This window comes from Crinia signifera, chromosome 12 (assembly GCF_055691185.1).
Source record: "Crinia signifera chromosome 12, ASM5569118v1, whole genome shotgun sequence".
NCBI lineage: Eukaryota > Metazoa > Chordata > Amphibia > Anura > Myobatrachidae > Crinia > Crinia signifera.
The window spans coordinates 12,064,277-12,080,638 of NC_139228.1; the positions used below are offsets into that span (position 1 = coordinate 12,064,277).

At 44.2% G+C, this 16,362-nt stretch overlaps 1 protein-coding gene across 2 annotated transcripts in view; it reads right to left on the bottom strand.

The window, feature by feature from the left end:
• Positions 1 to 315: 315 nt before the first annotated feature.
• Positions 316 to 16,362, bottom strand: part of BCAN (brevican) — a 55,276-nt gene continuing 39,229 nt past the window's right edge. The window contains exons 8-14 of one of the 2 annotated variants that reach the window (XM_083167030.1): positions 14,254 to 15,405; positions 11,476 to 11,586; positions 10,523 to 10,681; positions 7,555 to 7,637; positions 2,588 to 2,732; positions 2,154 to 2,336; positions 316 to 850 (exon numbers count right to left, since the gene is read on the bottom strand). In XM_083167030.1, coding sequence (XP_083023156.1) covers positions 840 to 850; positions 2,154 to 2,336; positions 2,588 to 2,732; positions 7,555 to 7,637; positions 10,523 to 10,681; positions 11,476 to 11,586; positions 14,254 to 15,405 — 1,844 coding nt within the window. In that variant the 3' untranslated portion in view covers positions 316 to 839. The remainder of the gene's footprint in view (positions 851 to 2,153; positions 2,337 to 2,587; positions 2,733 to 7,554; positions 7,638 to 10,522; positions 10,682 to 11,475; positions 11,587 to 14,253; positions 15,406 to 16,362) is intronic. The other variant, XM_083167031.1, reaches the window with a different exon arrangement.

A 16,362-nucleotide genomic window follows, 5' to 3' on the forward strand; every position in this document is an offset into this window, starting at 1 on the left:
ATGGGTTTTTCACTGTTTTTTGAGCCGACATGTGCCGACAGGCGGTATTTCATGCCCTACCATCCACTAGGGCATGGTGGGAGAATAAAATAGTGTGCCGAGCGCAGCGAGGCACCGTGCCCGAAGCATTGCGAGCGATGTGAGGGTCCGATTCTCATTGCCAACTGTGTCCATGTCGACTGTGTCGACATTCGGATAAAAAACAGTGAAAAACCCATGTCGACCTTATGACCAGTTGACCTTCCTCATGTCGACCTTTATGCAAATTCGACCTTAACTCATGTCGACCTTGGCCCATGTCGACCTTAAGTCAGGTCGACCTTCCTGCCAGTCGACCTAGTGGGGTCGACCTAATGACTGTAGACCTAAATGCAGTCTGACGAATGATCCCATTCCGTTTGGAATACAGTACCTGTGAGCAATGACTGAACCTGAATGGCAATCCATATAGGGTGGTGTTGTACTGGCTGGCATGGATTTCTTCAGAGTCAACCAGAAGAGATGGGAATATATGCAGTGTGTGTGTTAGGGGATATTGCAGCCAGCACTACTTTCATCTAAAAACAGCCTTAGATACTAACTCAACACTACATTCCCCCCGCCCAGTATAAACAGTCACCGATTTGTCCTCCTTTGCAATGTGGCAGTGAAGGGGTTAAAGTACTGTATGCTGCAGTCTGGCAGCAGTGGACGGAACTGGGCAGAGTCTAATGGTAAATATAGCACCTCCCTGTGGTGAAACTTTAGTCACGTTGGCCGAACCAGGCCTCTTCTGCGGCCGCAGGGCACAGCACAGGTCCCCGTCGGAGTGAGGAGACAGGACATTGGGCAGTGTCACATCACTGTAGTGCTGCGTAAAAACAAAACGTCATGAAACAGAAGAATGAAATGATTCTTTGCATGGACAGTAGATATTTTAGTGCCCCTTCTGTGATGTCCCTTTGTACTTTCATCTTGGTTTTTAGAAGTATGGGTGGTCTCACCCCCTGCAATCATTAAGATTTCTACATACAGATAGAGCGTAGCTCATGCCAGCTGTTGGAAGGGGGCACGCGCAGAAGACGCTCGCACACCCTGTTCAGGCGGAGCTCCCCATCGCTGGCCCCGATGACCGTGCGCCCCCCCAGTAACCCTGCCCATTTCCCTGAAGCGGAGACGGGCAGGGTCCCGCCGCCCAGCCGCCGACTGACTGGGATGCGTATGCGTGTGAGACGCTCGGGCGTCCCAGTCTAATGGTGTCCCTCTCCACCAGCGCTCATCCGTGGGAACGTTCTGGCGAGCATCGGACAATGAAAGAGAGGGGCTCCAGCTGTTCCTCCCAACAGTCCCGATTACAGCAGGAAAGTTCCGGTAATTGAACACTTTCCCACTGTCTCACCCACGGACCACAGTGACCCATGGGTGGGTGACCACAGAATAGATGTTGTGTGGAAAGAAGTGAGGCAGATGACTGGGAAACACAGAGACCACTGGACAATTGTTTTGAATGATTCCCTGATTTACAATGGGACGGAAAGAGAAATCATTCAAACTGTCAAATGTACTGTACAGTAAATGCACTACTGCACGCTCCTGTGGGTCTTCCGTCACTTCTAAATATATGCTGTACATGCAGCGCAATCTGAAGATGTGGCTGATGACCCCATGCATTTGGATGTGGCGGGGAACGATATATCGTGTGGTTGTTCACCAGACCATGCAGTGTGTACAGACGGCATGCTATATGGTTCCGTCCCATCTGCCATAGGCTAGATAGCCAGGTCATCTTATGTGTACCCAGCCTTAGGTTTTTTTCTTACACTGGGGGGGGGGGGGGGGGGGGGTCGAAGCGGAATACCTAGCACATTTTTTTACAACGGTATCGGGTTAGACACCGGCGGTAATGCAAAATTGCGATCAATTTTCAGGTTCGTGCTATGTAAGGTTATGAGAAGGTCCGCAGGCCTAGGAAGAAGGCCTCGGTTGAGTGAGTGTTGAAAGAAAAAATGTAATGTAATTCCCAATGTAATAGTACTAAAATACAGTGAATTCCTTGTTTGAATGTAATATCATTTGCACACTTATGTATTATTTGAACAGAAGTGCTCTACATTTCACCTGGTGGTCACACATGGTTCTGCAGGTGTGTTATGTAGTCTTTATGTTCTACTTACTAGGCAAGCAGTTTATCTGCGGCTCCTCCCATACACCATCTGATTGGCACTTGATGATAGGGGAGTTGCGTTGGACATAACCATCGTCACAGCGGTATCCCACCACGGAGCTGATCTGGTACCTAGTTTTCGGTCTGCCGTATGTAGTGGCATTGACCACTTCAGGAGGGATGCCGCAAAACACTAGGGGAAACAAACACAAAAGGGCATGATCACATAATTTAAAGGGGAATAAAAGGCGATACATGCTATGAAAACCTTCTCAAGTCTAACTAGCTGTCTATCTAGGCCATGGTAGGGGGAGGGGGGGTCATCACAGCCCAATTATGCCCTCCAAGCTTGATTGTGTTGACTTTTAACCTTCTGGGAAACCTTGGACATAATTAGCACAACGGTATATATATGCTCCACATCTGTTTCCTCTTTATTCTTACCTAGGCCCATTTTGCAGGTGTATGGGAGGTGATAGTTACATGGGACATCACTCCAGGAACCACTATCGTGATATCCCATGACCACGCAGTCTTCGCCAGACAAGAAGTAGCTGTCGGGTTGCCCTTGGTTCCAGTTTTCATAGAGCTGAAGTCCCAGAATAAAAGTTCAGAGAATAAAAGGCAGTTAGTAAATGCTATCTATAAGGGGCGCCTAGAAAAGTAATAGTGACACCAGTAGACCTTTGGTAAGATAGTGCCCTTCATCAAATACAGTACAACAGCTGTAGATCTGATCGTATAATTTCAAGAACAGGAGTTTTCAGGGTTGTATAACTGGTAAGGGTCTTCAAGAGTGGTAATACCACTTTCACACTGCCTAAACGTTTTAAAAACCGGTATTTTGAAACGGTATTTAAAACGGGTCTGAGCCTTCACATTGCAGTAGATAACTGTTTTAAATACCATTTAAATACCATTCACATCAGTCAACCCGTTTAATCCCCTGAACACGTTTCAAGGCAGACAGCCTATCACAGGTCTGTAATCTGTTGTTTTTACTAAATATCGTTTCAGAGCCATTCTCACTGCATAAAAAACCGCTCTGAAACGTGTAGGACTCTGCTTTTTAAACGTTTTGAAATACCGGTTATCTTTCACCGGTAAATGAACTCTGGTGCTTTCCCACTGCAGCCTTAAACTATTTTAAAATGGAAAAACAACGGCAATATACCATTTAACAAGTGCGGTGTGAAAGGGGTATAAGGGAGTCTAATGAGTCCACTGCTCCATTACTCATAGTCTTTGAGAGTTTGTTACAGAAGTTCTGGTCATTACTAGCTCCGTCCTGTTCACTTCCTGATCAAGAAACTGAGTCATTCCTTTAGTAAATGAAGAATAGCTTCTGAGATCTGGCATCAAGCCTTCTTTGACTGGAGTCCTATGGAGACTCATAAGTATGGTACACTGAGGAGAAAGGAGGATCCAGAACAGAAGCCTACACACCTCAGAGTTACCCATCCATGCATCCTCACAGAAGTCTATGGGGTAGAGGTATCAAGCGGTGAAAAGAATAAAGAAGTGGACCAGTGGACAAGTTGCCTACAGCAACACATCAGCATATATACGTATCATTTTGTAGATGTTTCCTCAAAACCTAATTGGTTGCTATGGGCAACTTCTCCACTGTTTGCACTGCTTGATTAATCAGCCCCCATGTGACAAGACTTAGAACCTTACTGATCTGGAAATCTGATGTTTGGGTTTGGTTACCATGTCCTTCAGGACTGAGTCGAGTAGTTTGGAACCCAAAATGTATCTGGTTCCTGGTATTACAACATTGTTCCCAATGCTTTATGAAAGAATCTTATTAGCTGGTGACATATCACCAAACCCAGGCCCAAACCACCTGTCCCACTCAGAGTTTACTGGTTGTATGCCTAGAAATTCAGCTAACCTCATTAATATCACTTGCCTCCCACCACACTCCAAACAACTTAAATGTGCCCTATTGAATGCACGCTCTGTTTGCAATAAATTAACATCCATCCATGACCTCTTTATCTCTCACAAATTCAACCTGCTGGCAGTTACAGAAACCTGGCTCACACAATCAGACACGGCCTCGCCTGCAGCACTGTCACATGGTGGTTTCCACTTCACTCACACCACCAGGCCTGGTAACTGTAAAGGAGGTGGGGTTGGTATATTACTGTCACAAGACTTCACATACTCAGTTCTACCATCTGCTCCTTCACTCACATTTACATCATTTGAAGTTCACTCCATTAGGGTTTTTTCCCCTTTCTCTCTGCGTGTTGCTGCTATCTATCGCCCACCTGGGCTTCCCAAAACTCAATTTCTAGAAGATTTCTCTGCCTGGCTCCCCCATTTCTTATCCTCTGACATCTCCACTGTCATCCTGGGTGACTTCAATATTGCTATTGACAGTCCACCATCTTTGCATGCTTCCAAACTCCTCTCTCTAACCTCCTCTCTCGGCCTCTCCCAGTGGTCTGACTCCTCTACTCACGAGGAAGGCCACTGCCTTGACCTTGTTTTCACCAGGCTGTGCTCAGTCTCTGATTTTACTAACACTCCCTTCCCTCTCTCTGATCACAATCTCATTACCCTCTCACTCTCTTCCATTACCCCAAGCTCACTGACACTGAAATCATGCAAGCCTACTCTAACCCGCAGAAATACTAATGCAATTAATTTTCCACAACTTACCACCTCCCTGCAACAACAGCTCTCACTAATTTCTACATTTACCTCTCCTGACTCTGCTGTTTCCCACCTCTACCAGACTCTTGAAACAGCCCTTGATGACGTGGCTCCAGCTACCCATTACACCCCGCGTAGGCTTAGATGCCAACCGTGGCACACCAAAACTACAAGACAACTACGAAATCATTCACGTAAAGTAGAACGCCAATGGCGCAAATCTCGTAGTACGACTGATTTCCTCGCATATAAAACTAGCTACTACTCCTACAGCAATGCTTTGGACACTGCCAAACAAACATACTACCAATCTCTCATCTCTTCTCATGCCACCAACCCTAAGCGACTTTTTAACACCTTTAAGTCTCTTCTGTACCCTCCCCCTCCTCCCCCACCGGCTACCATCAGTGCACAAGAACTTGCCTCCTACTTTAAGGACAAGATTGATAACATCCGAGATGAAATGGTATGCTCTTCCACAACCTCTAACCCTCTTTCTTTCCCACCTGAACCCTCTGGCACTTTCTCTTCATTTGAGCCCACAAATGAAAAGGAAGTTTCCGCACTCTTCTTATCCTCTTACTCTACTACCTCTCCTCTCGATCCTATACCTGCGCAAGTCATTAAAAATCTATCTCCTGTGATTATTCCAACCTTAACTAAAATCTGCAATCTCTCTCTTACTACTGGTACTTTTCCTTCTCTGCTCAAACATGCAGTGATAACTCCTATTCTAAAAAAAACAGAATTCTGACCCTAACTCTCTCTCTAACTATCGTCCTATATCTCAGCTCCCATGCCTCTCCAAGCTACTGGAGAGACTTGTCTACTCTCGCCTCACTAACTTTCTTAACTCTAACACCCTATTAGACCCACTTCAGTCAGGTTTTCGCTCTCAACACTCCACTGAGACAGCACTGACTAAAGTGGTGAATGATCTGGTAACGGCTAAGTCTAAAGGCCATTACTCACTACTTATTCTTCTTGATCTTTCTGCTGCATTTGACACCGTTGATCACTCTCTTCTCTTACAAACACTACACTCCCTAGGTCTTATTGATACAGCCCTTTCCTGGTTCACATCTTACCTATCTGATCGCTCTTTCAGTGTTCGCTTCTCTAACTCTACTTCCTCTTCATTACCTCTGTCAGTCGGAGTTCCGCAAGGTTCAGTCTTAGGTCCTCTGCTCTTCTCAATCTATACCTCCTCTCTTGGCAAACTAATAAGCTCTTTCGGATTTCAGTATCACTTGTATGCGGATGATACTCAAATCTATCTATCAACCCCGGAGTTGTCACCAGTGGTTTTGGGTCGAGTTTCTGATTGTCTCTCTGCCATCTCATCTTGGATGTCTTGTCGACAACTCAAACTCAATATTTCCAAAACGGAATTACTTATATTCCCGCCAACTAAGAACAGTTACCATCCTGACATCTCCATCGCTGTTGACAACTCGATAATCTACCCTACCCCACAAGCTCGTTGCTTAGGGGTCATCCTCGACTCTGAACTGTCCTTTCTTCCCCACATTCAATCTGTCTCCAAATCATGTTACATGCATCTAAAAAACATATCCAAAATACGACCCTATCTCACACAAGACACTACCAAATCTCTTATCCATGCACTCATTATATCCCGCATTGATTATTGCAATAGTCTCCTAACTGGTCTTCCCAAGAACAGACTCTCACCACTGCAATCAATTTTAAATGCTGCTGCTAGGCTGATCTTCCTTGCAAGACGCTCATCGTCTGCCGATCCGCTCTGCCAGTCCCTCCATTGGTTGCCTGTATATTACCGTATTCAATATAAAACACTTCTACTTGCTTATAAAGCTATTAACCATACTGCACCAGCATATATCTCTGCACTTATCACAAAATATCTCCCATCTCGACCACTACGCTCTACACAAGATCTGCGTCTCTCTTCTGCACGGATCACTAGCTCCCATTCATTATTACAGGACTTTTATCGGGCTGCTCCCATCCTATGGAATGCCCTTCCACGCACATTAAGACTCTCCACCAGTCTCCAAACTTTCAAGTGTTCCCTGAAAACTCACCTCTTCAGGCAAGCCTATCATATTTAAGTTCTACATGCATAACCCTCTGAGGCACTTATGTATTATATAGCTTTCCTTCTGGACTTGTAACTGCTATGCTATTACTGGTGCCTGTCCTTATGTTTCCCCCCTATATCCCTATAGATTGTAAGCTTGCAGCAGGGCCCTCCTACCTCCAAGTCTGTCTGTTGTTACCCAGTTTGTCTTATCACTGTCTACTATTGTAAAGCGCAACGGAATCTGCTGCGCTATATAAGAAACTGTAAATAAATAAATAAATAAGAACCAATAAACTTCATAGTAAATGTAGATTAAATATGGGCAGATTAAAACAAATTGGTCCTTGCTTGCAACACGCAAGAAAAAAAAGCAACGCTCTACCAACAGACATGAAGACACCTAATGGACTATCAGTGCAAATAGAAAAGATGTGTGGTAACTCAGCAACAACAAATAGTGGCCTTCCTCTGGTCAGTCTACTGCAGACTAGCGCCACCTGGTGCTCTCCATCTGGTATGGAATGCTGGGATTTCTGGCCAGTTGCAGAGCCACGGGTTACCTGTAGGATGTTATTTTCTAGACTTCTAAAAGAACACACTCCACCATACCCTCAAAGGAATCTTCAGTGCATGTCAATGATAATGCTGCCACTATATACATCTATATACAGCTTACCAGGGGATTTCCATCTGACCACTGGAAGTCTCCTTCTATGGTCCTGTCATTTAGGCCTGTCCACTGGTATTCCTTGTACTTGTCTGCAGGAACATTAAATAGCTACAGTTATTTATGTGTGCTGCACATGTGCATTGTGATAATGTGACTTGTTCTAGATTTAATGGTAAGTAAAGACCAGCAGTCGTACTGCATTGACTGGATAAATCTGTCCATTGCTACATCCTGAAGATATAGTTTCTCTCTCCTCATTGGTGTACTAAAGCCAACTATCTTTGGGTAAAGACATTTCTCTGGTAATCAGTGACTTGGGGGCTATAGTGTAACTTTTACAGTGCATTATGCCCAGTCTTCTCTCTTCTGTTCGATGCCATGTTTTGACTTCATTGTGTGATGGGTTTTCGGAATGACTCTTCGATATGTAGAATGTCAACAGACATAATATTGACTCCATAATATTGACCTCTTTTACAAGCCCTTTTTTATGGCTTCCCCTCCCTTTCAGAATCCAATTGAAGCTTCTCACACTCCGTTACAAAGCCCTCGTCCAATCCTCACTCACTTACATCTCTGATATCTCCCTACTCACCTACCCATTCTCTTCACTCTGCTAATGTACACTGCCTCTCCTGCCAACTGGTTCCTTCCTCCCACTCCTGCCTCCCAAGAGTTTTCACGTGCCGCTCCCTACCTCTGGAACTCTCTATCTCTCACCATCAGACTTCCCACTTCTCTACAAATCGGGCTCTCAAGACCCACTTTTTTCCCAAGCCAAGCCAACTCTCATCCTAACCCACTGTTACATGATCACCTCTTCCACTCGTTTCACCACTGTCTTTCTGCCCCTCCCCTTTAGAATGTAAGATCTCACTAGCAGGGCCCTCTGCCCTCATATGCTCTTCCAGTTTTAATTAAACCATCTCCATGCTTCCTTTGATGGCATCTAATCACCCTGTTTTACGCCACCCTAATACTTATTTTAGTCATCTGCGTTTTTTTATCGTCTACTGATGCAGAAAGGTTTATATACCCTCTTCTTGTCCTATATTGTCCTGAACTGTAAGTCACTGTTTTCTTGTTTTGTTTACTTGTTTATGAATTCTGTAACTGGGCACTGCGGATCCCATGTGGCACTATATAAATAATAATAATGATGGGATTGGACTGGCTGTGTCCCCCTAGTGGGCCATGTTGCCATAAAGGGGAGTGGCCGAGCTGGGGGCTTGGTCATGAACTGGTGGGAATATGGGAGGGGTCATTGCTCTGCCTCTTATTGGTTCAGACCTCCCAGACAAGACCTGGCCCAGTTAATCTGTACCTACTCCCTCTTCCTGTGGACTGGCCCCTGCTTATTCTTCTCCTTCTGTATAATATACTATACTCCAGTATGGCATACAGTATGTATGGTGCTTTTTGTATTATTACTTCCATGATTCTTCTAAAGTGGTTTTTCGCTCTTTTAAATTAATAATCATAATCTCAAATGTCTCACAAGCCCACAGAAGCTGCAAATCGCCTGCAGGGACTATACATTGTGGAATTTCCTCTCCTCAAACTATAGGCAGATTTATACCATTACCCTGCCACTGTGCTTGAGGTGAACCAGGCTTTTAACTGTAAAAAATCCAAACTGTCTCCATCCACGACTTTCCCATCTCTAAAGTCCCTTAACCTTTTTGTTATCACTTCTCCAGTAGTTCTCAACTGCTATGACTTCTTACACCCACTGTAACTAGACCAGATTGTGGTGGGGCGTCCTTTTCTCCTCTAGCTGAGCGATATGTTTGGCTCTTCCCAAACTATCCTTTCATCTTTCTAGGTCAACTGTATTAATCTATTCTTCTTCCCTTCCGACTGACAACTCCACAAACCACTACCTCCAAACTTGTCTCCCTCGTGTCCTCGTTTGACTTAGTTTTTAGAGAGGATGATGGCAAGACAAACCTCTGAGAAAATATGGAGGCAAAGTGAAGGAGATTGATAGAGAAGTAAAGTAGTTAGAGAGGTGGAGAGTAGCGAAGGATAGATTTAAGATATGGGTGTCACGGAGGTAGATACTAGAGGATAAGGAACGTAGGAGATGGGCAAAAGGGATTTGAGTGAAATAAAAGAGAAAAGCGCATGGATTTATTTAATCAATGGTAGTGGGGTGGATGAATACAAGGAGCAGAAGAAAGTAGATGAGATGATGTTTGCATAGCAGGAACCGAGAGTTAGATAAGTCAGAAATGTTTCAGAAGAGGGAGAGGATGAGGTGACGGAGTCCTCAAGCTGTGGTGGAGGAAGAAGATCTATTGTAAGAACCTCCTGAACCTCCAACTTGGCTTTTGCCTCTTCCAGATGCAAATGACAATTGTTGTCCTCTCCACTAAATATAAAGGACATTCATCTGTCCTCATACTACTTTACCTTTCTACAGACTATGACCACACTCTTCTTCTCCACACCCTCCGCTCATTTATCCACTCTGGTTATCCTCCTCCTCTCCATTATCCTGTCCCAGTTATTGGTCATTTTCACTTGTAATGTTGGCCTAGTATGGGAGATGACATGTTCTAGACTTAATTTTATCTTTCTTTATGTTGTGGACATTTGAGAACTTTAATGGGTTGTGTGTTTTTTTTTCTAAACCTTTGGATCTGGTGATGTTTCTAATGATATCGACTCCCTGTTTTTAAACCTACCCCCTACCAAAGCTAAAAACATAAAGTAAGATCGGTATCGGGGATTTAGTAGATGAAGAAACCCAAATAAAATTAATAGATCCTAAAGCAAACACTTATACATAAGCAGAGAAGGTCCCTGCAATTAGTATATTAGTCTCTCAGTATTTACATTAGACGAGAGTTAGTGTAGATTTAGTTCAGCCATGCGAAATGTAATAGGAAATGGGAGTTGTACTACATACTCAGCAGAACCACAGATTTAAATCTGCACGTTCCTCACTTTTTTTGGAGTGGCCACTTACTATTCACAAAGTCTTGCTCTTCAGGGGTCACGATGCTCACCAGGTGACCCCCATAATGACGGCAGTGGGTTTCAGCTTCTTCCCAACTTTTACGAGTGTAAAAATGCTTGTAGCAAAATCCTTGGAATGTGTCCCAGTCATCCAGACATTTGTCTACATCTAACCGGAAACAGTGATAGGGAGCAATGAAAAAAGATTGTGGACTATTGCCGAGGTGGCATGGCCAAAGCCCCCTTGGGTCCTGGTGCGGAAACTTGAGCTTGATCACATCCACATTCCACCATTAACTTCTTTGCAACCTCAGCTTCTTATAAAACACTCACCACCACTTCAGCCTTTCATAGTAATATCCACCTACACCTCTCCTTATAACACCCAACACCAACTCATCACTCCTTATAGCGCACACCACCCAAACAACCTCTCCTAATAGCTCCTACCTCCAACTTAACTCACCTAATAATCTCCACCACCACCTTGCCATAACACCCATCACCACCTCATTCTCTCCTAATACATTCACCACCACCTTGTATAATATCACCCATCATCTCCTCACCTATCCTAATAACACCCAGAACCACCTTACCTAATAATCTCAGCCACTACCTCACCGAATAACACCCATAAGTACCTCAGGCTCGCTAATATCACCCACCACCTCACCTAGTAACACCTACCACCACCTCAACCTCTCCTAATAACATTCACCACCACCTCACCTAATAACACCCATCATCTCCTCACCTATCCTAATAACACCCAGCACCAACTTACCTAATAACACCCATCACCTCCTCAGCCTCTACTAATAACACCCACCAGCACCTCAACTAATAACACAAACCCACTTTGCCAACCACGTATGAATATACGTATAAGTATGTGTGCAGTATGCGTGCCAGCTCATTCACACATGACATAGACATACACATAGCGCCCTCCTCACTCACTTATGTCACAGACTTTTCCAAAATAGCCTGGCAAACACAAACAGCGGAAATCACCATCGTCTTCCTCAACGCAGGTTCCTCCATTCTCGCATGGATTGGGGTAGCAGTCATCTACAATACAAGGGACAATGGGAAGCTACAAATGTACTCAGAAACATGGAGAACGGTACAATGTATCTACAACATGCCATTCTGTAACAGCACCCTCTACTGCCACCCAAATCTAACTCTCTCTGCACATGTTACATCTGCCCCACTTGCAGTGCACATGGTTTTGTCCATCTAAGAAGGAATTTGTCAGAAAGAGTGAACCAAAATAACCCCCATTGTCCTGTCCGTACCCCGCCAGTCCACCCACATACCTAACACCTACCCATGCCCTCTGTAAGTAGGGCTTTAAGTTCTACAGAAACAATAACATTACAATACTATGCCGCTGTGCCTTTATTCTATATTGATTAGAATTAATATTTCTAGTACTCTTGTCCACATCTGTTCTCTACTAGTCATGACTTATGAGCAGTGGTGGATCCAAGGTGGGGCTGCTGTGCACTCCAAAATTCAAATGGGGAGACACACCAACTGCCAGTGAGTCCTGGCCGGCGATGTTTGTCAGCGGTAAGGGTGGCAGTTGGTGCAACTCCCTTATTTGAATTTTCTTGTTCTGCATCTGGCAACCAGATTGACAAAGTTTTGTTGATAGAATTTTGCCTTAATTGTCCAAGGTTCTAGCCCAACCACATCACACAATACTGCAAAAGGGATTCTTGATCGCCATCACGGATATTCATTTTATAATGAATAGACATGTCATTGTTGCCAGGTTTTCGTACCTCTGGCATAAAAAGCTGTTCCATTGTGAAAAATATCACCACTATTTTCACTCATCTCTAAACCTTATCCTAAAAGTACATTGTATTTCTAATTGCAAAGTTGTATTGAGGTTTGTTTACATGATATCACCAGCATGTGGTGCACATAATGCTAAAATCTCTAATGCAATGGATACTTCTATTGGAAATGTAAAAGGGAGTCGTGTCGTGAGTCCATAAACCAATTAATTTTGGTGTCCAAAGCTAACTTCTTTGCATGCTTGGCAAAACGCATTCAGATGGGGACAGACATTTTTATAATGATGGAAATGTGTCTTGTGATATCAGTCAGGTGGCCATGCAGGCCATTACGGGGTGCACTGCCAAAATTACATATCAGACCAAAGTGGGTTGGCTGGCCCACCGGGGTACAGGTGTACCTCTCAACTTTCCCGAATTTGACAGGGCAGTTTCATTTTTCAGGCACTGTCCTGCTGTCCCACCTGTGGGTCATTGAGTCCCCGAGGTTGTGGTGGTAGTGATGGTGGTTGTGGTGGTCGCTTTGGTGCAGAGGGTAATGCTAGCAAATGCCACCATTTCCTTATTGAAGCCTATGGGTTTCTTTTTGCATTGGTGCTGTCAGATCTGACTCTTGTGCAGATGGACTTCAAGGTCATAAACCCGGAAGTCTAGGGACCGGTGGTCACCGCAAAGGGCAGCTCCCCTTTGCAATGCTAATCACATAGGTTAGTACAAGTGGCAGGATGTATCGCACAAGGTTGGTATATCCCGCCCTAGGAATGAGTTACTGGGGGAAGGCCATGCCCCCATAGTGATAAAAATGGGACATGGTTCATGATCATGGAAACTCACACCAGGCCACACCACCTAATTTTGGCTGTGATAAATCAAGTGTTACTATAGGGACATATAGAAAACTAGGGCATCTGAAAACATTGCTATAAAACCAAGTATTCAATAAGATGCTACCTGTCATTGTTTACTGAAATGGGAAATTAAAGCTGATTTGTTGCTTTGATTTATAGCTGCTCTTTAGTTTGCAGATACATCGTAGAGTCTGAATCCAGGAAATCAGTAGAAGGTCCTAACTCGTGCTACTGGTTTGTGAGAGGAGGAGAGAATAGTAGGACAACTTTTATGACCAGTTACACTTTGTGTTTGGATCACTATGAGGACTTCTTGCAAAAATGGCTAACTACAATTGTTATGTTCCCTATAAAGTGATGCCAGTCAGGGCCATTGTAAGGATTCTCGGCAACCTAAGCTAAACATCAACCTACTGCACTCCTCCCCCCACTGCCACCAATACACACTTTCCAGGCCCTCAAGGGAAAGTTTGGAGGTGGCTTCTTAGAAGTTCCACAGTCGCCACCTGCATTATGTACAGCAAGGATGTCTTCTTTGCCATAGACAGCTGTCTTTATAGTATATCTGGCTCTGGCTACAATACATTTCTAGAGATTACCGATGATCCATTTGTCAGTATTCCCCCGACAATTCCCTTTTCAGGCCTGGGTCTACCTCAACAGGATTAAATTGGTTGCACAGATTAAATATTGATTTACCAGTCCAAAGCATGCAGTTATAGGAAAGTTAGTGAAAGAATCAGATAGACACGCATAAAGAACACACAAAAAGGATTTGAAATAAAGAAGATTATGACCTTAAACGAGTGCTTTAATTCTAAAAAGCATTTAATTTCGTTTATTTTTCATGGAAACAATCAGAAAAATACTTCATAGAAGTAAAACAAACAGTGCGTGCTCTTCAATGATCAGGCTAGTTGCTTTGACCTTGTTTGGGTTGCTGATTTTGATGCATTCCCAGATTCTAATGATATAGTGAAAGGAGAAAAGTACAGAGGTAGAGCATAGTATTCATCGCAAGGCAGTGATGAAGGAGGCCACTGACAGAATAACGGCTGTGTAGACATGCAGATTGTTACCTGAAAAATTCACAGAGGATCCAACAATGGCCTTCTCAGTTGGAACAGCAGGTAGAGCATCGGTTGGGCTCATAGACACCGTTGACTGAAAGGTCTTCTCCAACAAATGGCTTGTAGAATTTCTGGGATTGTTGGGTGGTGAAGAAGAAGATGTATGGGGAGTAGACACAGATGTACTGGATTCTAGATCTAAGGGACTCCCCACTGTGCTTACTACTAATTGAAAGCTTTGACTCTCATGAACATACAACTTTTCTACCCCTATGGTTGGCATGGCTGGAGATATGTGAGGACTTTTGAGGTGGGACACTTGTTCCGTTGACGTTTCGTTTGGCCCATATTGAATTTGCACACCAAATGCAGCTGTAGGTGTTGTATTATTTGGCCCTTCTTGGCGTTGAGTATTATTTGTGTCAACATTATCTAGTGTGAACTCTTGGACTTGGCCACTTCCATCTTCCCAGGACAGTTTAGGTCCACTGTCTGGTTGTGGCTGAGATGATGTGGTTCTAGCTGTTGTAAGGGCTAGTTTTGAGCCTACGACGTGAGTATCTACAATGTCATCTGGAGAACCACTGATGTGATCACCAGAGACCAATTCCTCCACTGGACTTATGACCGTATTTGGATGTTGAGGTTCTTCTGTCAACAACGAGTGATCTTCATGTCCAGATCCTTCAAAGTAATTTTTTTCAGTGGTTGGGCTTACAGTGGGAAATGTGTGTGTAATGGGGGTTTCTAATGAGCTGTTAATGAGCTGATTACCATACTCTTCTGCTAATGAGGAATTGGCATCTCTAGGGTCTACACCAGCCTCTAAAATAGAGGGAAACAAGGTTGGAACAACATGGGCAGAACTCATATCTGACACTGTCTCATTCACAGCCCCTTGACTTGTCTGGTTGTTTGCATCCACTGTATGGTCTCTTTCTGTGAAGTGTGTAGGCTCAGATGTGCTGTTGTTAAGGAAGTGTCCGGCTGATTCTGACACAGTAACTCCCATTTCCTGCGCCGAGCCAGTAACGTCGTCATAATCATTGTCTGCATTTACATTCACAAATGAAACATCTAAGATCGTGTCACCTGCAGTTGGCAGAGCATGTCCTTCAGATGGACTTCCCGTGGACCCTGTGACCACTTCAAGATTGTCTTCTGTCAAAATATGAAAATACACCCCATGTTATTAAGATATTGCTCCAGGAGCCATGGATGACTAGCACTGATTTTTACGCATTATGGGCCTGATTCAGCTCCAGTTGTAGTTTTGCAAGCAATCGTAAAACTACAACTGCTCTCAGTAGCATCCAAGGGGGCTGCCCAGCACGGGGCCAGGCCGCCTCCATGCCAGGTCCTTCTATGCGATGTGATAGCAAAATCTTGCAATCACATCGCCAATATGCGAGCACAAAGTGCTCACATCTTTAGGGTAGCCCCCTGCTTGCGCACCCTTGCTCCAAAGGCAGTCATCACGCAGCCTTCCCTAACTGTCCCAAAAAACAGGCTGGGAATGCCTCCTTTGTGTGAACCACACCCACCGAATGTCAACACCCTGCCAATGCTGCGATGACACCCCTACCACCTCTTAGACTACGGTCGCATTTTCCAGAATATGACCACAGGTTCAGGACTTGCTCATGCGCACCACGATGTGCTAATCGGCGCCTCATACTGAATCACATGATGTGCTAATTACTGTCCCATACTGAATCAGGCCCTATGTTTTATCCAGAAAAGATGCTATGCCAACACGATTCTGAGTTGGACACTGACCTTGGAGCATCTAGTGCAGGCATGTCCAAACTATGGTCCTCCAGCTGTTGTGAAACTACAAGTCCCATCATGCCTTGCAACAGTTTTGTTATTAGGGAATGCTAAAACTATGGCAAGGCATGCTGGGATGTGTAGTTTCACAACAGCTGGAGGCCCACAGTTTGGACATGCCTGATCTAGAGTCTTTTAAAAGAAAAATTCTGAGCAATACATTGTCTAGATTCTCGACAATGTATTGCTCAGAATGTTTGGAAAAAGGTGCAATCTATACATAGACTATATAGTGAACAATATCATAGCGAGGAAAGATATGTTTCGTTTAATGACTACTGTAGTTCT